Source organism: Oncorhynchus gorbuscha, linkage group LG10 (assembly GCF_021184085.1).
Source record: "Oncorhynchus gorbuscha isolate QuinsamMale2020 ecotype Even-year linkage group LG10, OgorEven_v1.0, whole genome shotgun sequence".
In the NCBI taxonomy this organism is placed as follows: domain Eukaryota; kingdom Metazoa; phylum Chordata; class Actinopteri; order Salmoniformes; family Salmonidae; genus Oncorhynchus; species Oncorhynchus gorbuscha.
Genome location: NC_060182.1, coordinates 41,336,369 through 41,361,986, shown reverse-complemented (window position 1 = coordinate 41,361,986; position 25,618 = coordinate 41,336,369). Strand labels below are relative to the sequence as shown.

The 25,618-nt window shown below is 42.3% G+C and overlaps 1 protein-coding gene across 1 annotated transcript in view; it reads left to right on the top strand.

The window, feature by feature from the left end:
• huwe1 (HECT, UBA and WWE domain containing E3 ubiquitin protein ligase 1) overlaps positions 1–25,618 on the top strand; it is an 86,598-nt gene that overhangs the window by 18,813 nt on the left and 42,167 nt on the right. The window contains 17 exon segments of the mRNA XM_046366126.1: positions 888–995; positions 1,172–1,273; positions 8,799–8,879; positions 10,579–10,685; positions 17,050–17,227; positions 17,434–17,525; positions 18,029–18,231; positions 18,414–18,471; positions 18,802–18,978; positions 19,980–20,225; positions 20,913–21,046; positions 21,231–21,340; positions 21,627–21,815; positions 22,062–22,278; positions 22,821–22,943; positions 23,243–23,480; positions 24,367–24,589. Coding sequence (XP_046222082.1) covers positions 888–995; positions 1,172–1,273; positions 8,799–8,879; positions 10,579–10,685; positions 17,050–17,227; positions 17,434–17,525; positions 18,029–18,231; positions 18,414–18,471; positions 18,802–18,978; positions 19,980–20,225; positions 20,913–21,046; positions 21,231–21,340; positions 21,627–21,815; positions 22,062–22,278; positions 22,821–22,943; positions 23,243–23,480; positions 24,367–24,589 — 2,586 coding nt within the window.

The following is a 25,618-nucleotide window of genomic DNA, read 5'->3' as shown; positions in this document are numbered from 1 at the left end:
GATGCTGCAGACATTTTTTGGTACCCTGGGCCTCGACACAAACCTGTCTCGGAGCTCTACAGACAATTCCTTCGACCTCATGGCTTGATTTTTCCTCTGACAGGCACTGTCAACTGTGGGACCTTATATAAACAGGTGTGTGCCTTTCCAAATAATGTCCAATCAATTGAATTTACCACAGGTGGACTCCAATCAAGTTGTAGAAACATCTCAAGGATGATCAATGGAAACCGGATGCACCTGAGCTCCATTTTGAGTCTCTTAGCAAAGGGTCTGAATACATATGTAAATAAACTATTTCTATATTTATAAAAAAATAAAAAGATTTGTGCACACATTGCTTTGTCATTATTGGGTATTGTGTGTAGATTGATAAATGTTTTATTTAAGCCATTTTAGAATAAGGCTGTTACATAACACAATGTGGAAAAGGGGAAGGGGTCTGAATACTGAGTTTTATTTAACCTTTATTTAATGCAGTGTGTGTATGCAGGGCACATTTTGTAAAAGAGACCTAGGTCTCAATGTCTTCCCTGTTAAAAGTAAAGGTTAAATAAAAAATGTTAGGATGAATACTTCTGCCAGATGCCTTTTATGAAGTGTTTGGCTTATAGACCATTGCGCTACATTTTTTCCCCATTTGAAGATCATTCATAAAGCCTACAAAAATGTCAAGACTACAATGCTACTTCCTGGTAACTAGCTACGCGTTGTAGTGTTATGGTTGCCACAAATTTAATGAGCTCCCTAAATTAAAAGTTAAATGGCCTCAATTTACCCACTTCTTCCATGTCTGCATTATGGTTGCTAATATAGGTCCAGAGTTGTCGATGTGTCATGGCTGTTAGCTTTGTGTTGTGGCTGCTAACACTGTGTATTCCTAACAGTGTCAGAAGAGAGGATGGAGAGCAGCCCTGGTCCCTCAACTTCCTCTGGCCCCAGACCTGAGACCGATCCCAGAGGACCCAGCAACACTTCCAGCACACCCCGTACAGGTACACAGACACACGCCGAGGAACACGCATGCAACACTCGCACAAACACACTCCCTCAGCTTAGGCTATCGCACGCACACTCAAGCACGTACTGGGCAAGGCAAGGCAAGGCATGCACACACTCCATGTTGACCGTCTCCCACTTTGACCATCTCCCATGGCTTTTCTCCTTACAGGCGTCCAGTGTATTCCCCAGAGGGCCGCTCTGTTGAAGTCAATGTTAAACTTTTTAAAGAAGGCAATCCAGGACCCTGCCTTCTCTGATGGCATCCGCCACGGTGAGTGATCTATGATAACCACACTCTATAAAATGCATGATCAATGGAGATTTTCTAGACTTAGGCATCCTGCAGCTATTATTAAACTTTTGAAAAGCGATATCCCAAGTATAAATACAGTGAAGTACACACTAAAGGGTAAAAAAAAAAAATTGGTTTAAGCAAAATGTTCTTTTGACAACAGCAAACTTCAAGGAGTTGGTCTGATGGACATCACTGATTTCCATCATCGGCCTCCCCCTTGCTTGAGACTCAATAGAGAACAAAAGAGCAAAGGTCCATATGCTACTTATCATTTTATCTATAAATGGTCTGCCACAACAAGTGAAAAACGTTACACATTTTAGGTTTCCTCTGTAAAAGTCATTTGCCCGACAAAGAGCTCATGGACAACGAGTCTCATTTCATACAAGCGCATTTGTTTTCTGTATTTCTGCCTCATCTCCTCGATTACCTTTGACCTTTTTCAAAAGTAGGCATAGAGAGGACAGAGGAGTGGGCTAAATCTGAGAATCTCCCATGGGCTCAGGAGTGCACACTACAGAGAATCTAGCTAGCAAGCTAATCAATCCACAGCTTGTGTTAGCAAAGCGGACAAAGCCTATACAACTACCTCACCAGTCACTTCTATTTCAAGTCCTGTGGTTTGTATCGATATCGAGGAAACCTAGCTAGCTTTTGTTGAGTGATAGTCGAGGTAACTAACAAAAAAATATCAGGAATAGTGACAAACCACTCACGTTTGTGAAATAATCAGTCCGCATTAATTGCTGTTTATAGTAAAGTACTCTAGTAGTTCTGTAATGCTTTTCCAAATCCTTAATCCATCCACACTATTTAACTTGGTTAAGCTGCCACGTGTAAAACCCAGATAGCCTACTAGCCCCAAGTGGAGTTAGTAGCTAATTTGAATATCCAAGTGTGAGCAGATTCCATTGGCTGAGCTGGCAAATCAGTTGTTGACTGGTATACGCCCACACCATTCTGTTTCCTGACAGGCCTAGCAGGGGAACAGAATCCCCTGAACATCCATAATTATCTTTTTTTTTGTAATGTATTTCATTCATATTGTAGTCAATTATAGGTCATATTTCTGGAACTCTGGCCAGCTACTTTAAGCTATCTGGGGTAACTAGCCCTATATGATCATTGTAAGTCTTTTACCATATACCGTAATTTCCGGACTATAAGCCGCTACTTTATTCCCACACTTTGAACCTCGCGTTTTATACAATGACGCGGCTTATTTATGGGAGCTTGGCCTTAATGAGTCGATTATAAGACTTTGTGAACAGCAGCGTGAGGAACTGACTCAGTGCAAAAAGACAACACACCTTTCAGAGGGAAGAAAAGCAGATGGCCCAAAGTATTTGCAGCCACTCGACATCAGTGTAAATCGTGCATTTAAGGTGGCTCTCCGTGTTCTGTGGGAGGCTTGGATGACAAGTGGGGAGAAATCCTTCACTAAAACGGGCCGCATGCGAAGAGCAACTTATGGTCAAGTCTGCCAGTGGGTCCTGACAGCGTGGAGCATTGTCAAAAAATCCACTATCATCAATGGGTTTCGAAAGGCTGGACTGCTGCGTGTTGAAGGGGCAGCATGAGCTCAGCGGGGTATTTGCCCCCGGATGAAAGTGACGAGGGCGACAATGAAAACGATCCAACATCGGATGAAGCAATACTGAGGCTATTCAACTCCGACACCGAAGAGATGACTTCAGTGGTTTCAGTGCACAGGAGGAGGAAGATAGTGACCAATGACTTCCTTGGTAGGCTACAGTTTTAATTTTTGTTACAAGCCGTGTTTCGTTTAACCACTTGCTCCTACCTGGCACGCAGGCGTCCCATCTAGAGCTCTGGAAATGCAAATGCGCTACGCTAAATGCTAATAGTATTAGTTAAAACTCAAACATGCATTAAAATACACATGCAGGGTATTGAATTAAAGCTACACTCATTGTGAATCCAGGCAACAAGTCAGATTTTTAAAATGCTTTTCGGCGAAAGCATGAGAAGCTATTATCTGATAGCATGTAACACCACAAAAGACCCGCAGGGGACGTAAACTAAATAATTAGCATATTCGGCGCTACACAAACCGCACAATAAAATATAAAACATTCATTACCTTTGACCATCTTCTTTGTTGGCACTCCTAGATGTCCCATAATCACTATTGGGTCTTTTTTCCGATTAAATCGGTCCATATATAGCCTAGATATCGTTCTATGTAGACTGTTTCATAACGTAACGTCATTTTTTTAATTCAAAAAGTCGACGATAAACTTTCACAAAACACTTCGAAATACTTTTGTAATGCAACTTTAGGTATTAGTACACGTTAATAAGCGATAAAATTCATCAGGAGGCGATGTAACTTCTATAGGTGTCGTTTGGAAAAAAACATGGCCGAGAGAGCTCGACCAAAACATCCGGTCGGAGAACGGAGGGAAGGAGTTCCCTTGAACCGGTTAGACCAAGAATCAATTGCGAATCAAATGACAAGACTCTAGACAACGTGTGGTAGCTGTAGGCGCTGAAACCTCGGTCTCATGTAATTCGGTTCACTTTGAACAATTCCTGGAAGTAAGCGCAAGGATATTTATTTCCATTTTCAGTGATCAGGTTTTCCTGCGCTATTCGATGAAACTCACGCTCTGTTAAAGTCACAGCCGTGATTTAACCAGTTTTAGAAATGTCAGAGTGTTTGCTATCCACACATACTAATAATATGCATATACTATATTCCTGGCATGAGTAGCAGGGCGCTGAAATGTTGCGCGATTTTTAACAGAATGTTCGAAAAGGTAGAGGGTCGACTTAACAGGTTAAAGGCTGTGTAAAGTTCATTTGTTTCAATGTACCGGTAGGCACCTGCGGCTTATAGACATGTGCGGCTTATTTATGTACAAAATACATATTTCTTTAACCTCTTGCGCCGAGCCATCCCGGATCCGGTATCGTGACTACAGCCTCAAGCTCATTACCATAACGCAACGTTTACGATTTCTAAAAATCGCAAATGAAATGAAATAAATATGCCTGCTCTCAAGCTTAGCCTTTTCTTAACAACACTGTCATCTCAGATTTTCAAAATATGCTTTTGAACCATAGAAAATCAATCATTTGTGTAAGAGTGTTGATGGCTAGCTTAGCATTTAGCGTAGCATTTAGCACGCAACATATTCACAAAAACCAGCAAAGGAATCAAATAAAATAATTTACCTTTGAAAAACTTCAGATGTTTCAATGAAGAGACTCTCAGTTACATAGCAGATGTCCAGTTTTTCCTGAAAGAGTCTTTGTGTAGGACAGATCGCTCCGTTTTGTTACTACGCATTTGGCTACCGAAACTAACCGAAAATTCAGTCACCTAAACGTCAAACTTTTTTTTCCGAATTAACTCCGTAATATCGACCGAAACATGGCAAACGTTGTTTGAATCAATCCTCAAGGTGTTTTGTCAAATATCTCTTCATTGATATGCCGTTCGTGGAAGCATGGTTTTTCTCAGAATCCCATGGAAAAATACCAGCAGCTGAGTTTTGCGCACCAATTTCCACGCAGGACACCGTGCGGACACTTGGCAAATGTAGTCTATTATGGTCAATCTTCCAATGATATGCCTGCAAATACGTCACAATGCTCCAGACCCCTTGGGGAAAAGATAGAAAGGATAGGCTCATTCCTGTCGCATTCACAGCCATATAAGGAGATAATGAAAAACGTAGCCTCAGAAATCCTGGTCATTTCCTGGTTGCAGAAACATCTTGGTTTTGCCTGAAGCTTTTGTTCTAGGGCACTCACAGTGAAAATCTTTGGAGTTCTGGAAACGTCAGTGTTTTCTTTCCAAAGCTATCAATTCCATGCATAGTCGAGCATCTTTTCGTGACAAAATATTGCGCTTAAAACGGGCACCTCTTTTTATCCTAAAATGAAATACTGCCCCTAGAGTCTTAAGAGGTTAATAATTGAGTGGGTGCGGTTTATATTCAGGTGCGCTTAATAGTCCAGCAATTACGGTACTCTTATCCAGAGCAACTGACATGAGCTATTAGGGTTCAGTGCCATGGTCAAGGGCACATTGACAGATTTTTCAGCTCGGGATTTGAACCAGTGACCGGTTACTGGCTCAACGCTCTTAAACGCTAGGCTACCTGTCACCCTTAAGGGTTAAGGGGTTCTAATGCTGATAGTAGGAAATGGTGCTTCAACAAATTGAAGTGGAAGACTATTCATAACCATGAAGGCCATATCTGAATACAGTGCTTTCAGAAAGTGGGATTAAAATTGATTTGATTTTAGAGATAATTAGTTTTATTTTTTATAACTTTTTTTTATAAACTTATCTTGATTAGATAAATATTCGCACCCCTGAGTCAAAAAACATTTTTGAAAAACCATTGGCAATGATTACAGCTATGAATCTTTTGGGTTAAGTCTCTAAGAGCTCAGCCAACTCTTTATAAACTTTTGAAAAAAATGTACTTTTTCACAGTAAACAAATTAACTGACTTTCAGTATGCTTATAGGGAAGGGCACAAAACATGTGCGTCACTTACACAAATGACTGATAATTGGCTGAAATAAATTGATATTAAGAAGATTGGGAGCGGTTTTGTTATATTTCAGTTAAATTTGTGAGATTATTGATCTGCTGCTGAAAAAAAATTGTTATGACTTCTGCTATATCGTGGATCGAGAATGGCCTGTCTAGCAGAACAGTGGGTGTTCTTTAATGGAAGTATCTCCAACATAATACAGGTAGTCGGGCATTCCCCACGGCAGCTGTCTAGGCCTCTTACTTTTTCAAACTTTACTAATGACCTGGCACTGAGTAAAGCCTTTCATGTTTGCTAATGATTCAGCATTATACACGTCAGCTACAACGAAGTGAAATCACTGTGACGCTTAAAAAAGGAGCTGCAGTCAGTGTTAGAATGGGTTGCAAGTAATAAGCTAGTCTGAAATATTTCAAAAACGAAAAGCATTTTATTTGGGACTTAATTCACAAAACCGTAAATCTTGTAATGAATACTGTGGAAGTGGAGGTCCCTAAACTGCTTGCTGTAACCCTGAATTGTAAAACATATTGATGCCAAGGTAGCTAAGATAAGGATAGGTCTGTCTGTAATAAAGCTCTGCTCTGCTTTCTTGACATCGCTATCAGCAAAAATGGTCCTTCTGGCCCTTGTTTTCTCGCATCTGGATGACTGCCCAGTCCTATGGTCAAGTGCCACAGAGAGGGACATGGGTAAATTACAGTGGGCCCAGAGCAGAACGGCTGGCCATTAACTGTACACTGAGTGCTTACATCAATAACATGCATGTCAGTCTCTCCTGGCTCAAAGTAGAGGAGAGATTGACTGCATCACTACTGTGTTGACATGTTGAAGCACTGAGCTGTCTGTTCAAACAATTTGCACACAGCTCAGACAACCATACATGCACCACAAGGCATGCCACCACGGGTCTCTTCATCGTTCCCAGAACAGTCCAGAACAGAGGTTGGGGAAACGCACAGGACTGCCTATAAGAACATCCAATAGTCAAAGGTCTATTCCACATCAAGTAACTCATGCAAGCAGTATAAACACCTTATGGAACACCGTGGACTGAAGAGAGACACACAAACACATTATAATTTTGTGGTATTACAAATGTTTTATTGTAGATTAGTGGTGTGAAAATGTGTTATACAATGTACTGTTTTTTTTGTGATGTACACTGAATGAATATAAACGCAACATGTAAAGTGTTGGTCCCATGTTTCATGAGCTGAAATAAAAAATCCCAGAAATGTTCTATTCAAAGCTGATTTTGCACAAATGTGCACAAATTTGTTTATATCCGTTAGTGAGCATTACTCCTTAGCCAATATAATCCATCCACCTGACAGGTGTGGCACATCAACAAGCTGATTTAAACAGCAGTGTAAGTATACAGGTGCACCTTGTGCTCGGGACAATAAAAGGCCACCCTAAAATGTGCACTTTTGTCATACAACACAATGCCACAGATGTCTCAAGTTTTGAAGGGGTGTATAGTTGGCATGCTGACTGTAGGAATGTCCACCAGAGCAATGAGTATTTCTATCTGTAATAAAGCCATTTTGTGGGGAGAAACTCATTCTGATTGGCTGGACCAAGCTCCCCAGTGGGTGGGTCTGGCCCACCCATGGCTGCACCCCTGCCAAGTCATCTGAAAAGGCCTTAATCTATGGTTATTTCAATTGACTGATTTCCTTGTATGAACTGTAACTCAGTAAAATCTTTGAAATTGTTGCGTTTTTATATTTTGTTCAGTATAATTGCCTTAATCTTGTTTGCACCCCAGAAAGAGTAGCTGCTACCTTGGCAGCAGGTACAAATACACCTGTATGGTAGAATATATATAAAAACAATATTTCTTCAAACCCTGTCAAGTTCTTTGTTGATCAATGATAGACAGCCATTTTCATGTCTTGCCATATTTACAAGCCCATTTCAGTCAAAACTGTAACGAGGCCTCTCGGGAACATTCAATTATGTATTTTTTTTAAAGCAACTCCAGTGTAGATTTGGCCTTGTGTTTTAGGTTATTGTCCTGCTGAAAGTGGAGTTTGTCTCCCAGTGTCTGTTGGAAGCAGACTAAACAAGGTTTTTGTCTAGGATTTTTCTTGTGCTTAGCTGTATTGTTTCTGGGGGTTTTTCAACAACAAAAAAGTTTCCTTGCCATTGACAAGCATAACATGATTCAGCCACCATGCTTGAAAATATAAAGTGGTACTCAGTGATGTGCTGTTTGATTTGCCCCAAACATAATGCTATGTATTCAGGACAAAAAGTTTATTTCTTTGCCACATTTTTTGCAGTGCCTTGTTGCGAACAGGATGTGTGTTTTGGAATATTTTTTTTCTGTACCGGTTTCCTCCCTTTTACTCTCTTAGGTTAGTATTTTCGAGTAACTACAGGGTTGTTGATCCTTCCTTAGGAGAACTATCACAGCCATTAACTGTTTTCTAAATCACCATTGGCGTCATGGTAAAATCTCTGAGCGGTTTCCTTCCTCTCTGGCAACCGAGTTGGGTAGGATGCCTGTATCTTTGTCGAGACTTGTGTATTGATATAACATCCGAAGCCTAATTTAATAACTTCACCACACTCAAAGGGATATTCAGTGTCTGCTTCTTTTTTTTTTTGCACATCTATCAATCGGTGCCCTTTTTTACGCTTAAGCTTAAATAAGCTTAATTAGGCTTGCCATAACAAAGGGATTGACTCAAGACATTTCTGCTTTCATTTTTAAATCATTTCTAAAAATCAAAATTCCACATTGACATTGGGTATTTTGTGTAGGTCAATGACACAATCTCATTTTAATCCATTTTAAATTCAGGCTGTAACACAGCAAAATGTGGAAAAAGTCAACTGGTGTGAACACTTTCTGAAGGCACTGTATATATTTCATGATGTATGATTGTATGAATACCCCCTGGACATAGCCTGACTAACCGTCCTGTCTCTGTATGGCCTCTATTCTCCAGTCATGGATGGGTCCTTGCCTACCTCACTCAAGCACATCATCAGTAATGCTGAGTACTATGGACCTTCTCTCTTCCTACTGGGTGAGTACTCAGTTCACACGTTCTTCAGTGATATTCGGTTTCGAGAACTACCGATTCATCTGCATGGCCCATTAATTACGGCCGATTTCAAATTTTCCTAACAATCGGTAATCGTCATTTTTGGATGCTGATTATGGTCGATTACATTGCACTCCATGAGGAGACTGCATGGCAGGCTTGACCACCTGTTTCACGAGTGCAGCAAGGAGCCAAGGTAAGTTGTTAGCAAGCATTAAACTTATCTTAAAAAAACAATCAATCTTAACATAATCACTAGTTAACTGCACATGGTTTATATTACTAGTTTAACTAGCTTGTCCTGCATCGCATATAACCAATGTGGTGCATGTTCATTTATCATCGAATCACAGCCTACTTTGCCAAACGGGGGATGATTTAACAAAAGTGCATTTGTGAAAAAAGTGCAATCGTTGCACAAATGTACCTAACCATAAACTTCAATGCCTTTTCTTAAAATCAATACAAGTTTTGAAGGAGCATACACAAGTATATATATATATTTAAACCTGCATATTTAGTTAAGAGATTCATGTTAGCAGGCAATATTAACCAGGGAAATTGTGTCACTTCTCTTCAGTTCTGTGCAAGCAGAGTCAGGGTATATGCAGCAGTTTGGGCCGCCTGGCTCGTTGTGAATTGTGTGAAGATAATTTCTTCCTAACAAAGACCGTAATTAATTTGCCAGAATTTTACATAATTATGACATAACATTGAAAGTTGTGCAATGTAACAGCAATATTTAGACTTAGGGTTGCCACCCGTTCAATAAAATACGGAACGGTTACGTATTTCACTGAAAGAATAAACATTTCGTTTCCGGATTTGACCATATTAATGACCAAAGGCTCGTATTTCTGTGTTTATTATATTTAAGTCTGATTTTGATATTTGATAGAGCAGTCTGACTGAGCGGTGGTAGGCAGCAGCATGCTCGTAAGCATTCATTCAAACAGCACTTTACTGTGTTTGCGAGCAGCTCTTAGCCATGCTTGAAGCACAGCGCTGTTTATGACTTCAAGCCTATCAACTCCCGAGATTAGGCTTGCATTACTAAAGTGCCTATAAGAACATCCAATAGTCAAAGGTATATGAAATACAAATGGTATAATAGAGAAATTGTCATATTATTCCTTTAACTACAAGCTAAAACTTCTAACTTGGGAATATTGAAGACTCATGTTAAAAGGAACCACCAGATTTCATATGTTCTGAGCAAGGAACTTAAACGTTAGCTTCTTTTTTTTTACATGGCACATATTGCACTTTTACTTCTCCAACACGGTTTTTGCATTAGTTAAACCAAATTGAACATGTTTCATGATGCATTTGAGACTAAGTTGATTTTATTTATGTATTATATTAAGTTAAAATAAAAATGTTCATTCAGTATGGTTGTAATTATCATTATTACATATATAAATAAAATCGGCCGATTAATCGGTATCTGCTTTTTTGGTCATCCAGTGATCATTAACGGCGTTGAAAAATAATAATTGGTCTACCTCTACTTTGTTTTAGATGTATTAGTTTCCATAGTATGCTTACTAATTTCACTTGAGACAACTCTCCAAAGTCCATCAAATCATATGCCATTTTGTGAAAAGGAATGGTGTAAATTGTCTGTCAGTTTTTGGTCTGATTTAAAACGTTCTCCCTCCGTCTCCTCTCTCCTCCACAGCAACGGAGGTGGTGACAGTGTTTGTGTTCCAGGAGCCGTCTCTGCTCTCCTCCCTGCAGGATAACGGTCTGACTGATGTCATGCTGCATGCCCTGCTCATCAAAGACGTGAGTCGCACAGCACTCCCTCACCTCTCGGCTCACCCCGCTTTTAGACACTAGTGGCAAAAACCCTTTCTGCAAGTGAAGGTGTTAATATAATGTTTCTCCCCCTCCTGTATTTGGAAGAATTTAAACCAAGCTAAACAGATCAATGTCCAACATTTTTCTGGTTGGCTGGATGAAAGCGGAACATGTCAACAGGAGTGTAGAATATAGAGCAGTGCAGAAAAGGAACTCAAAACGGAATAGGAACGTCCACTCTCCATGGTCTTCAATGTAGGTTCTCGTTGATAATTGCGGGGAGCGTTTTTTGCCGCTAGTGTCTGAATGCGGGGTCACTCTCTCTCCCTCATTTTGATTGCTCACCGGATCTCCCCCCCTCATTTCCTGTCATTGCTCCCTCCTGTCCACCCCTCTCTTCTTCTACACATGTTTAAATGTCACATTTTCTTTTAGAGCAGGGTCATGCATTAACAGCAGTCCAGCCAGTGCGCCTATATGAGCTAGTCTTCAGGTTTTTTGTAAGTACATGGAGTAGCCAGCCAGGGAATTCCGGTCCGGGGGTTTGATGAACTAGCTCTATTCTGGTGGCCTCTGGTACATTCTAATGTATTGATTCCATCCAAAATACACAGCTAAATTATTGAATACTCTTCACGACTTTAACTCCCAGATTGGTAAAATTAGTTGTGGTATTGAGTAGGAAGACGTGACTTTGCAATTAAAATGACTGAAAATGTATGAATTCAGTGTATTATTGGCCTATATGATTAGGTCTATTTTCTAAGTACAATAATATTTTTTAACATTAAACCGGTCTTATGAGATTCAAATCATATTTACAGTTTTACTGCAAGATATGAATTGCCACAATTTGTTTGTTCTTCAAATTCTGTATTTTATTGGCTCTGCTGCTGTGGACACTTAGGGTAAGGGGCGTCAGGTAGCCTAGTGGTTAGAGCGTTGAGCCAGTAACCGAAAGGTTGCTTGATGGATTCCCCGAGCTGACAAGGTAAAAATCTGTCGTTCTGCCCCCGAACAAGGCAGTTAACCCATTGTTCCTAGGCCGTCATTGTAAATAAGTATTTGTTCTTAACTGACTTAACCTTATTAAATAAGGAAATCAATGTACTTTTGTAATTTGGGTCGTTGTGGGTGTGATTGTCAGGGGATGGTGACGGATATAATGAGGCAGGTGTTACAGAAGGAAGCAGTTGACTACTCCATTGTCTACATTTTAATCAAATCAGTATGTTTTATCAATATATTTAATACCGTATAAGTATCTTTTATAACTTTCAATCTGTTTTAATTTATATTATGGAATGAGGCTCTGTCTCCAGTACCTAGTGTTCCTGCAGTGATGATCTTCATTGAATGTTTTCCTACATTTCTGCAGATAATCGCCAATAAGCAGTAGTAGCCCACCAGCATGCAAATTTAGGGAGCCAAATGAACGGCTCTCACCAATGCGATTCGGTAATTTCAAAAAGAGCTGTTCGCTCGCAAACAACCCAACCCATCATCAGTAGGCTACACTGACGAGTCACTTGAGCGGTCCCTGTCAAGTTTCGACATGTGCTTCAAATTAGAGGTTGGCCGATTGTGATTTTTCAACACCGATACCGATTATTGGAGGACAAAAAAAAGCTGATGCAGATTTAAAAAAAATATTTTATTTATTTATTTGTAATGACAATTACAACAATACTGAATGAACACTTATTTTAACTTAATATAATACATCAATAAATAATGAAACATGTTCAATTTGGTTTAAATAATGCAAAAACACAGTGTTGGAGAAGAAAGTAAAAGTGCAATATGTGCTATGTAAGAAAGCTAATGTTTCAGTTCCTTGCTCAGAACATGAGAACATATGAAAGCTGGTGGTTCCTTTTCACATGAGTCTTCAATATTCCCAGGTAAGAAGTTTTAGATTATAATTATTATAGGACTATTTCTCTCTATACCATTTGTATTTCATTAACCTTTGACTATTGGATGTTCTTATAGGCACTTTTTATTATTGCCAGTATAACAGTATAGCTTCTGTCCCTCTCCTCGCTCCTCCCTGGGCTCGAACCAGGAACACAACGACAACAGCCACCTTCGAAGCAGCGTTACCCATGCAGAGCAAGGGGAAAAACCACTCCAAGTCTCAGAGCGAGTGACGTTTAAACGCGATTAGCTCGCACCCGGCTAACTAGCTAGCCATTTCACATCGGTTACACGAGCCTAATCTCGGGAGTTGATAGGCTTGAAGTCATAAACAGCGCAATGCTTGACGCACAATGAAGAGCTGCTGGCAAAACGCACAAATGCTGTTTGAATGAATGCTTACGAGCCTGCTGCTGCCTACCACCGCTCAGTCAGACTGCTCTATCAAATCATAGACTTAGTTATAACATAACACACACAAATACGAGCCTTAGGTTATTAATATGGTCGAACCTGGAAAATATCCACTCGAAAACGAGACGTTTATTCTTTCAGTGAAATACGGAACCGTTTCGTATTTTATCCATTCCATTATCATCCATTAGTCTAAAGATTCCTGTAACATTGCACAACGTTCAATGTTATGTCATAATTACGTAAAATTCTGGCAAATTAGGCGGCCCAAACTGTTGCATATACACTGACTCTGAACGCAAGAGAAGTGACACAATTTCACCTGGTTAATATTGCCTGCTAACCTGGATTTCTTTTAGCTAAATATGCAGGTTTAAAAATACATACTTCTGTTTATTGATTTTAAGAAAGGCATTGATGTTCATGGTTAGGTACACATTGGAGCAACGATACGCACCGCATCGATTATATGTAACGCAGGACACGCTAGATAAACTAGTAATATCATCAACCATGTGTAGTTAACTAGTGATTATGATTGTTTTTAATATGTTTAATGCTAGCTAGCAACTTACCGTGGCTTTCAGCATTCTCGTAACAGGCATTCTCCTCATGGAGTGCAATGAGAGGCAGGTGGTTAGCGCGTTTGACTCGTTAACTGTAAGGTTGCAAGATTGAATCCCCCGAGCTGACACGGTGAAAATCTGTCGTTCTGCCCCTGAACGAGGCAGTTAACCCACTGTTCCTAGGCCATTGAAAATAACAATGTGTTCTTCACTGACTTGCCTAGTTACCGTAATTTCCGGACTATAAGCCGCTACTTTATTCCCACACTTTGAACCTCACGGATTATACAATGACGTGGCTAATTTATGGATTTTTCCAGTTTTCGCAAGATTCATGCAGCCACTAAAAAACTGAGCACCGTCACATGTGACGTAATCGAGCGCGCTCAAACTTCCCATCATTCTGATTACGGTAGTAATTTTATCACCCTCATCATGGCAAAGACACAGAGAAATGCATATGATGCAGCTTTCAAGTTGAAGGCGATCGATCTGGCTGTTGGAAAAGGAAATGAGAGCTTGGTCTTAATGAGTCGATTATAAGACTTTGTAAACAGCAGCGTGAGGAACTGACTCAGTGCAAAAAGACAACACACCTTTCAGAGGGAAGAAAAGCAGATGGCCCAAAGTATTTGCAGCCACTCGACATCAGTGTAAATCGTGCATTTAAGGTGGCTCTCCGTGTTCTGTGGGAGGCTTGGATGACAAGTGGGGAGAAATCCTTCACTAAAACGGGCCGCATGCGAAGAGCAACTTATGGTCAAGTCTGCCAGTGGGTCCTGACAGCGTGGAGCATTGTCAAAAAATCCACTATCATCAATGGGTTTCGAAAGGCTGGACTGCTGCGTGTTGAAGGGGCAGCATGAGCTCAGCGGGGTATTTGCCCCCGGATGAAAGTGACGAGGGCGACAATGAAAACGATCCAACATCGGATGAAGCAATACTGAGGCTATTCAACTCCGACACCGAAGGAGATGACATCAGTGGTTTCAGTGCATAGGAGGAGGAAGATAGTGACCAATGACTTTCTTGGTAGGCCACTGTTTAATTTTTGTTACAAGCCGTGTTTCGTTTAAAGGCTGTGTAAAGTTAATTTGTTTCAATGTACCGGTAGGCACCTGCGGCTTATAGACGTGCGGCTTATTTATGTACAAAATACATATTTTTTAATAATTCAGTGGGTGCCGTTTATATTCAGGTGCGCTTAATAGTCCAGCAATTACGGTAAATAAGGATTAAATGAAGGTGTAAAAAAAAAAAAAAATGTACCTGCCAAATCTGTGTCCAAAAATACCGATTTCCAGTTTTTATGAAAACTTAAAATCGGCCATTCCGATTAATCGGTCGACCTCTACTTCAAATCCTAGGAAAATACAAATGAGATCTTGAATTTACTTGTCCCGATTCAATGCCGTGGAAGCATAACTACATTGTATTTATGAATAGCAAAGGGATACAGGAGATGGACTTTATTCTGTCAGTTCGACATCTTTTAAAAAACTTGTCAACGTGCTGTTCGGTCATCAATCAAAGCACAGTAAATAGCCTATGAACCCGTATTCCATGGCTGGCTATTTAGGCCTATGAAACATGCGAAAGAAAATAAAAGAATGCGCAACAAAACAATAATTGGGCCTAAGTGGATTTCACCTCATTGTTAACACTTAGTGCCTTTTAAGAAAGTATTCACACCCCTTGACTGAATTTAAAATGGATTACATTTAGATTTTGTGATACTGGCTTGTGCACAATACCCCATAATGTCAAAATGGAGTTGTTAAAAACAAATACATATTAATAAAAAATGAAAGGCTGATTAATTTCTTGTCAAGTATTCAACCCATTTGTTTAGCCTAAATCAGTTCTGTAGTAAAAGTGTGCCTAAGTCATGTAATGACTTGCATGGACTCTGTGTGCAATAATAGTGTTGAACATGATTTCTGAATGACTACCTCTGTACCTCACACGTACAATGATCCTTAAGGTCCCTCAGTTGAGCAATACATTTCAACCACAAAGACCAGGAAGGTTTTCCAATGCCTTACAAAGGAGGACACCGATTGGCAGACCTATTTTTGTTTTTTTAAAGCAGACATTGAATATCCCCTTGAGCATGGTGCAGTTATTAATTACACTGTCACTCCAAAGATACAGACATCCTTCCAGTTGCTCAAGTGGAAGGAAATGAGCCCAATGTTGACTTTAAAACATTTAGTTTAATGGCTGTTATGGGTGAATTGAGGATGGATCAACATTGTAGTTACTCCACAATACTAACCTAAATGACAGAATGAAAAGTAGAAGGATTGTACAGAATACATTTTTTTCCAAAACATGCATCCTGTTTGAATCAAAGTTAAAAATAATCCAAATTAAAAATAAAATAAATGTGGCAGGGAAATGTGCTTTATCCTGAATACAAAGTGTTATGTTTGGGGCACAAACAACTGGTCATTGAGTACCACTATATATGTTTTCAATCATGGCGGTGGCTGCATCATGTTATGGGTATGCTTGTCTTCGGCAAGGACTAGGGTTTTTTTTTTATAAAAAGAAACGGAATAGAGCTGAGCACAGGCAAAAACCTAGAGGAAAACCTGGTCATCTGCTTTCCAACAGTCACTGGAAGACAAATTCACCTTTCAGCAGGACAATAACTTAATTAATCAATAAGGCACAAGGGGTTGTGGTATATGGCCAATATACCACGGCTAAGGACTGTTCTTCGGCGCGACGCAAAAATGTCTTACCCTGTTTTTGGGGTGTGTAAATGGGTGAGAGGATTTAAAAACAAAATCCATTTGGAATTAAATCTGTAAAACCACAATGCGCAATAAGTCAAGGGCTATGAATAGTTTCTGAAGGCACTGTACATTACATGGGGTGTGTAAATTAACTCAGGAGACTCAACATGCTCTCCCTCCTCCGTGAAACGAAATTCAACCGCAGCCAACCACAGTGCAGAAAAATAACACTTGTATAGAGAGGCGGAACAGACAGCAGACTGACAAACCAGCAGTGTTTCCCTGTCGACGCTCGCTTTGTGACTGACGGGCACCTGTCCTATCAATAGATCACTAGAAGATGAATATCGTTCATTCTAGCGGGAAAAGGCGATAGACTTTTTTTCACATAGCCCTCCCTCCCTCTCCAACTTAACTCATTCCTCTCTTCCTCATCTCCTCCTCCTTTCTGCCACACAGCATTACATGAAACGGTCATTCTCCCTCATTGGTTTCACCTCACCTCCCTCACTCTTTCCTCCTGTTCTCCCCCCCCACTCCTGATTGCCTTTACGTTTTGATTCCCTGCGCCTTCCCCTACCCTCCTTCCCAGTCCCTCTCCTCCTAGTTGTTCCCTACCCCTCGCCACTCTGTCTCTCACTCTCTCCCTCCCCTTTTTCTCTCTCTTTCTCCCTTTTCTCTCTCTCACAGTCTCTCTCTCTGCAGGTCCCGGCCACCCGGGAGGTGCTTGGTTCTCTCCCTAACGTGTTCAGTGCCCTGTGCCTGAACGCGCGAGGCCTGCACTCCTTCGTCCAATGCCAGCCTTTTGAGCGCCTCTTCAAGGTGCTTCTGTCACCTGACTACCTGCCTGCCATGAGACGACGCCGCAGCTCTGACCCTCTGGGTGAGTGTAGGGGATGTGGGTGTGTTTTAGGAATCTATTATGGTGAGACTTTTTGAGAGGACTCTGTGAACTTAAAGGAACACTATTCACTGTTGAAAAAACAGGTGTGTGTGTTCAAGTTATGTTCTATGGTGACACATTACACTGTTGATTCAGATGAGATTGTCTGTCTGTATGTAACCGTTCTAATGTGTGTGTTTCTACAGGAGACACGGCATCCAACCTGGGCAGTGCTGTGGATGAACTGATGAGACACCAACCCACTCTGAAGACTGACGCCACTACTGCCATCATCAAGGTGGGTTCACAATCTGAAATGATCAGCAGCATTGATCAGGGATGGGCGCGAGTACTCAATTTGAGCTTAAGTACCGACAGACTTTCAAACTCTCTGATGTTTATTGTATGTCAAGTGCAATGAAAATGGGTTCATGACCAGAACAACTGTTGGCATACCGCTCACTTTTTTGCCTTCAGCCCCACGGTACTCGAGTTCTCAATGATTTTCGTGGATACTCCGACACAACTCTTAAATGTCCTACTCTACCATTGATCATGTCCAGACTTGTTTTACCTCACAATATGAGGAAAAACTGAACTCTTGTTGCAGCTTTTAACTAGGGCCCAGAGTTTAACAGTTTCAGGTCATGAATGAACCTAGGACCCCGATCATTCAGATTGACCATGTTAACTGCATAGTAAACTAACCTGGATCAGTGTGATCTGAACAGGAACAATTCATTATTAGGCCCTAGAGTTTTTCACGGTATCGTAAATGAACACCTGCTTGTCTTCTCCCAGTTACTGGAGGAGATCTGTAACCTGGGCCGAGCCCCGGAGTACATCTGTCAGAAGCCCTCTATCCAGAAGACTGATGGCACCGTGACCGCGCCCCCGGCACGCTCTTCCCACGCCGCCGAGGAGGCCTCTAGCGAAGACGAGGAGGAGGAGGAGGCGCTCCATACCTTCACCCAGCAGCAGGGGGAGCCAGAGAGCAACAGACAGTCAGTGCCAGTTGAACTGTATGACATACTAAATCAGAGATGTGATTTCTCCTGATCAATTCAGGATTTATTGCTCCTCTGATATTTAATTTTTTCCTCTATTCAATAATGTTTTACATTTCAGATTTTGTTACATGTGTTTGCGTTGGGGAGTTGGAATGCTGATGGTGTTTTTCCTATAGGGTTGTTGGCACCGAAGAGAGGATACCCATTCCTCTGATGGATTACATTCTCAATGTGGTATGTGGTGTCGACGTTCTTTCCCATTCTTTCACCTACAATTAAAAAGCACACTTAAATCAAGTCCCTTTTCCACTAAACAAAACTTGTCAATGAAGCATTTCTAGTCTCTCAAATCATATTATGAGTTTTTTTTCCCTTGTGAGTGTTCAAAATAAATCTGCACATTGGTACTAGGTTTGAAACAAAATAATCACTTTTGGGAGCATATTTATTATTATTATTTTTTATACTAGTATGTAGACTCTTGTTTTCTACTATTGTCTAATCGAGCACGTTTTGTTCATATACTGTACCATACCATGAGTCTTCCCTGGTTTCCCCTCTCAGATGAAGTTTGTGGAGTCCATCCTGAGTAACAACACAACCGACGACCACTGTCAGGAGTTTGTCAACCAGAAGGGTCTCCTGCCCCTGGTCTCCATCCTGGGTCTACCCAATCTGCCCATTGACTTCCCAACATCAGCTGCCTGCCAGGCTGTAGCCGGGGTCTGCAAGTCCATACTGGTGAGACCTGACACGGGTTATGGGGATATGACTGTTGTCTTCTACATTTTTTTTTTTTTGACCGGTATTACCAGCTATGTTTGCTGAAGGTAGAAAATCCTAGGAAATGTTATTTAATTAACACAAGCTCCAATTGTGTGTCAATTAATTGACTCCAATCAAAAACAAGAGGTTGAAAAGTGGTAGAATTGCCCTTTTAAAGTGTTGGCCAAGAGGTTCGGACCTCTTGCGTAATGGTGAAGTTGTTGGCTAAACAGTTGCTGGACCCGGGTTTGAGTCCCGGTCAGGGCTACACCCCGAGTTTGCTACCACATATGTCAATGAATAAACTGCCCGTAATGTACTTCTGAGTCCGTTGGAGAGGATCAGCTTCAGCAAAGTGAGGTGTCGAATCACTGATCTACAGATAGTATTCCCTGCCAAATAGGCTTTGTACAATTAACAACCAGACATTGATTGATAGATTGCAGACAGCTTGTGTCAATTTAAGTAACATTCCTAAGGATTTTTTTTTCACCTCCAGCAAACGTAGTGGATAATGCTGGAAATAGCAGTATTTAAAAAATAAAACTCTACCAAAATAATTGGCACTAGATATGGGGGTATGAGCTCTACCAGGGTCTTGAGTCCACACTGGTGAGACCGGGAGCATGGGGAGATTTAATTGAATTTGTTAATGACTGAGCTCAAGCAGAGCTCAACAACTATAGACACTTAAGAAAAGAGAAAATTAACTTCGATGTTACATTGATCTTTCATTGTGATTAAGGTCCTATGTTCCTTAGGTTCCCTTTGACACTGCTATATTGTGACCACAGTCCAGGCTCCTTGGGGCATGCCAGACCTGTGCTGGTCTTCAATCTCTGACCCCTGTGTGTGGTGCTGCTGTGTTGTGACTAAACTCCAGGGTGACCTATTAAATGTAACCAACTTCAGTCTCTAATCTCTGTGACTGTGCTGTATTGATACTGAAGCGCCGTGTGTTGTCCCGTGGTCCCCAGACCCTGTCCCATGAGCCCAAGGTGCTCCAGGAAGGGCTGTGTCAGCTGGACAGCATCTTGTCGGCCCTCGAGCCGCTCCACCGCCCCATTGAGGTCCCCGGGGGCTCTGTCCTCCTCCGAGAGCTCGCCACCGCCGGTCATGTGACCGACGCCACGCTGTCGGCCCGCGCCACGCCCCTGCTACACGCGCTCACCGCTGCGCACGCCTATATCCTGATGTTCGTGCACACCTGCAGGGTAGGACAGGTAAGAAGCCTGGGAACCAATCAGCAATGCTCTCTCTCACACATACACACACATGCATACATACATACATACATACATACATACATACATACATACATACATACATACATACATACATACATACATACATACATACATACATACAATACATACATACATACATACATACATACATACATACATACATACATACATACATACATACATACATACATACATACATACATACATACATACATACATACATACATACATACATACATACATACATACATACATACATACATACATACATACAGTTGATGTCGGACGTTTACATACACCTTAGCCAAATACAGTTTTTCACAATTCCTGACATTTAATCCTAGTAAAAATTCCCTGTCTTATGTCAGTTAGGATCACTACTTTATTTTAAGAATGTGAAATGTCAGAATAATAGTAGTGATTTTATTTCAGCTTTTATTTCTTTCATCACATTCCCAGTGGGTCAGAATTTTACATACACTTAATTAGTATTTGAAGATGTCAGCCATATATAACCAACCAACTGTCGACATATTGCAGCTTTGTCTGTGGATTACAAAATAACCATGTCTGTGGTTTTTGTCATTTTTGGGATGCTTTTTGTTGCTTAATAGTGGTGGGTGCATTAACCGTCCCGTCTCTTTTCCTGTTTGTGTTGTACAGAGTGAGATCAGGGCCATCAGTGTGAACCAATGGGGCTCACAGCTAGGTCTGAGTGTTCTCAATAAGCTGAGCCAGCTCTACTGCTCTCTGGTCTGGGAGAGCACTGTGCTGCTATCACTCTGCACACCCAACAGGTACACTAAGCTGACTCTTTCTCTCCTACTGGCTCTTTATCCCCCTCTTGCTTTATCCATCTATTTTGACCTTGGATTTCTCTCTCTGGTTCTCCCCTTTTCTCTCTTTCTCCCTCTCTGGCTTTCTCTTCCTCATCAGTCAGCCAGCAGCACACAGTAACCTACTCTTTCTCTCCTCTTCCAGTCTCCCCCCAGGCTGTGAGTTTGGCCAGGCTGACATGCAGAAGCTTGTTCCCAAGGAGGACAAGCCATCTGGCAGCACCACAGCCACCGCCTCAGGATCCAGGAGAGCTGGTAATGAAGACGACCTCCTACTGGAAAAAAAAACAAAAGAAAATGTTATTATCAAATATTTATGAACGTTAATTCATTAAGTATGCAATAGGACATTTTGTTGGGCAATGTTTGGCAGTGTGCTTTACATTCTGAAAAAAACTGCCAACTTCGGAATGTTAGTCTGGTGTTTGAGCAACGTGCAAAGGAAGAACTGAAGGATCTTTTAGCCAAACTTTCTCTTCCATCCCAGCCACCACTAGCTCTAACCACTTAGGCCTCTCGCTCTCTCCCCCTCTCTCCCTAGCTGATTCTGACACTGTTGCTTTGGACCCCCCTGCCACGGGTCTCCTGGAGGGGATGGGGTTGGATGGGGACACACTAGCCCCCATGGAGACTGACGAGCCGACCGCCGGCACCGCTGACCCCAAGACCAAGTCTAAACTGACTCCCGCCATGGCCACACGCATCAAACAGATCAAACCACTGCTCTCCGGTGAGGAAATCCTAGATTTTTCTCTTTATTTTATTTATTTGTAGTCGGGTAGTTGGCATAATTGAAGTGTTAAATGGCATCCCCACCAAATGGAGAGATGTATGGTCAGAATCTCTGCGTTAGTGAGAAGTGTGTCTAACTCTCTGATGAAGGTCAGTACACCTCCGCTATGTCTACCGATTCTTTATTTGGGAGCGCTAGCTGTCTTTAACCTACAGGTGTGTAACTCTCCCCTCTCACCTCCAGCATCGTCTCGCCTGGGCCGGGCTCTGGCTGAACTCTTTGGTCTACTGGTGAAGCTGTGTGTGGGCTCTCCAGTCCGCCAGCGCCGCTCTCACCACGCCACCAGCACGGGCACTGCCCCCACCCCTGCCGCCAGGGCCACCGCCTCCTCCCTCACCAAGCTGCTTACCAAGGGCCTCAGCTGGCAGCCCCCGCCCTACACCCCCACCCCTCGCTTCAGGTACGCTAGTCAGTCAGGATCTACCCTGTCACACCCAATCTTAAAGAAAATCATCCCATCAGCCCATACAAGCTAACCTCTTCTATAGTTCTCAGAGGGTGGATAAGATTTGGTAATACATTTGTCTTGTTTCTGATAAAGCCCAGAGGGCTGTTTGCTTGTGTACATAGATCATCACTCGGGCTCCCGAGTGGCGCAGCAGTCTAAGGCACTGCATCTCAGTGCTAGAGGTATCACTACAGACTCCTAGTTCGATTCCGGGCTGTATCACAACCGATCGTGATTGGGAGTCCCATAGCGCAGTGCACAATTGTCCCAGCGTTGTTGGGGTTTGGCCGGCTTAGGCCGTCATTGTAAATAAGAATGTGTTCTAAACTGACTTGCCCAGTTAAAGGTTTTTAAAAAATGTAACATGTAGGAGGGGCAAGAGGTTAGTTTAGTTACAAGGCTTTACGCTTGTCAGAACGATTCCAACTGCATCTATCGATTGGCTGATTTAATGCTCCCAGTGTCAATTTTAACACTATCACTTGTCTCTCCAGGCTGACGTTCTTCATCTGCTCGGTCGGCTTCACGTCCCCCATGCTGTTCGATGAGAGGAAGTACCCCTACCACCTCATGCTGCAGAAGTTCTTCTGTTCCGGAGGACATGATGCGCTCTTCGAGTGAGTGGAGCACCCTTGCTTAGCTCTGTTAATATCTGACAGACTTGCGTTGTTGGTTCTTCTTTACATGGAATTTGTCGACGCCCTGTAGCTACAACTAACCCTACTACTGTTGCTGACTACCTGACTACATACGTATTGACTTTTGGCACTACTTTTGTCAGCATTGTCAATACAATCATTATGAGTATGGCCTTGTTTTACCTGATCATGTGAGTTGACCAGGACAACTATGGGCAATAATGTGTTTCTCTGCCCAGCAGCACTGACACATTTCTCCTTCCCCTCTCTCTCCCCAGGACATTTAACTGGGCTCTTACTATGGGTGGTAAGGTGCCTGTCTCTGAGGGCTTGGAGCACACTGAGCTTCCTGACGGGACAGGGGAGTTTCTGGATGCCTGGCTGATGCTGGTGGAGAAGATGGTGAATCCCAGTACCGTGCTGGACTCACCCCACAGCCTGCCCGTCAAGGTCCCTGGGGTTACCCCCACCACCCCCCAATTCAGCGCCCTGCGGTTCCTCATCGTCACTCAGAAGGTAAAGGGTGTGTGTGTGTTACGTGGTTTCTTGGTTGCTTGATTGGCATCTGCGATGTTTGAGTTTGCACTCAAGGTCATTTTGTATGGGCCGTCATTGTATATTAAAATGTGTTCTTAAGTGACTTGCATAGTTAAATAAAGGTTAAAGCAAATAAATACATACACATAAAGGCCAGCATCCCTGAGTCGCCTCTTCACTGTTGGCGTTGAGACTGTTGTTTTGCGGGTACTATTTAATGAAGCTGCCAGTTGAGGACTTGTGAGGCGTCTGTTTCTCAAACTAAACACTAATGTACTTGTCCTCTTGCTCAGTTGCGCACCGTGGCCTCCCACTCTTTCTATTCTGGTTAGGGCCAGTTTGCGCTGTTCTGTGAAGGGAGTAGTACACACCGTTGTATGAGATCTTCAGTTTCTTGGCAATTTCTCGCATGGAATAGCCTTCATTTCTCAGAACAAGAATAGACTGAATAGTTTCAGAAGAAAGTTCTTTGTTTCTGGCCATTTTGCACCTGTAATCAAACCCACAAATGCTGATGCTCCAGATACTCAACTAGACTAAAGAAGGCCTGTTGTCTTGCTTCTTTAACCAACACAACAGTTTTTAAACTTGGATTAACTAACACCGTGTGCCATTGGAACACGGGAGTGATGGTTGCTGATAATGGGCCTCTGTACGTCTATGTAGATATTCCATATATATAGATATCTCACACACACACACACACACACCTACTCATTCAAGGGTTTGTCTTTATTTTTTATAATTTTCTACATTGTGAAGACATCAAAACTATGACATAACACACATGGAATCATGTTGTAACCAAAGAAGTGTGTATTTTGACGTAGTCTATGTAATACTAACCCACTCTCACTGTTTTCAGGCGGCGTTTAACTGCATCCGAAGCCTGTGGAACAGGAAACCCCTCAAAGTGTACGGGGGCCGCATGGCTGAGTCCATGTTGGCCATACTCTGTCACATCCTTCGTGGTGAACCAGTCATCCAGGAGCGGCTAGCCAAGGAGAGGGAGGGCACGGCCCGGCCAGAGGAGGAGGGGGGCCCAGGGGCCACCACGGTGCCTGTAGGCCCCAGCTCTGGAGCTGGAGGTGAGCTTGCATTTTACTAAGGCAACATTATTAGGGATTGGTTGATGCTCAAATGTTTCATCGACAGAAGATTTGAATTGCAAATCAACTTGACTGGAGGTACTCAACACACTTTAATCTCAAAGGCGTTCGATGGGGTTGAGGTCAGGCCTCTGTGCAGGCCAGGCATGTTCTTCTACACCGATCTCAACAAACCCTTTCTGTATGGACTTCGCCTTGTGCACTGGGGCCATTGTCATGCTGAAACTGAAAAGGGCCTTCCTCAAACTGTTGCCTCAAAGTTGGAAGCACTGCATCGTCTAGAATTTCATTGTATGATGTAGCATTAAGATTTCCCTTCACCGGAAATAAGGGCCCTAGCCCGAACAGCCCCAGACCATTATGCCTCACCCACCAAACTTTACATTTGGCGCTATACATTGGGGCAGGTAGCGTTTTCCTGGCATCCGCCACACCAGATACGTCCGTTGGACTGCCAGATGGTGAAGCGTGATTCATCACTCCAGACAACGCATTTCCGGAGTCCAATGACTGCGAGCTTTACACCACTCCACACTACGCTTGGCATTGCGCATGGTGTTATTATGCACTTCCATGGCTGCTCAGGGTATTATGCTGACGTTGCTTTCAGAGTCAGTTTGGAACTCTGTAATTGCAACCGAGGACAGACTATTTTTATGCTCTTTAGCACGAGGCGGTGCAGTTCTGTGAGCTTGTGTGCCCTCCATTTCGTGGCTGAGCCGTTGTTGCGCCTAGGTGTTTCCACTTCACAATAACAGCACTTACAGTTGACCGGGGCAGTTCTAGCCAAGCAATAATCTTACTGAGTGAAGGGAGTAGATTAATTGGTTGACTATTGGCAGGAGTAATGGGTGGGTTCTTTGCGGTCTTTCGGGATTGGGCACATTTTAGCATGCTTCCAAACATTTGCAAATGTCCGTTTTTCCAGTGACCAATTAAATATGTCTTACAGTGGTGCTGTGATCTGGGGAGCAGCATAGCGAAGTAAAAAATATTCCATAAAATCAC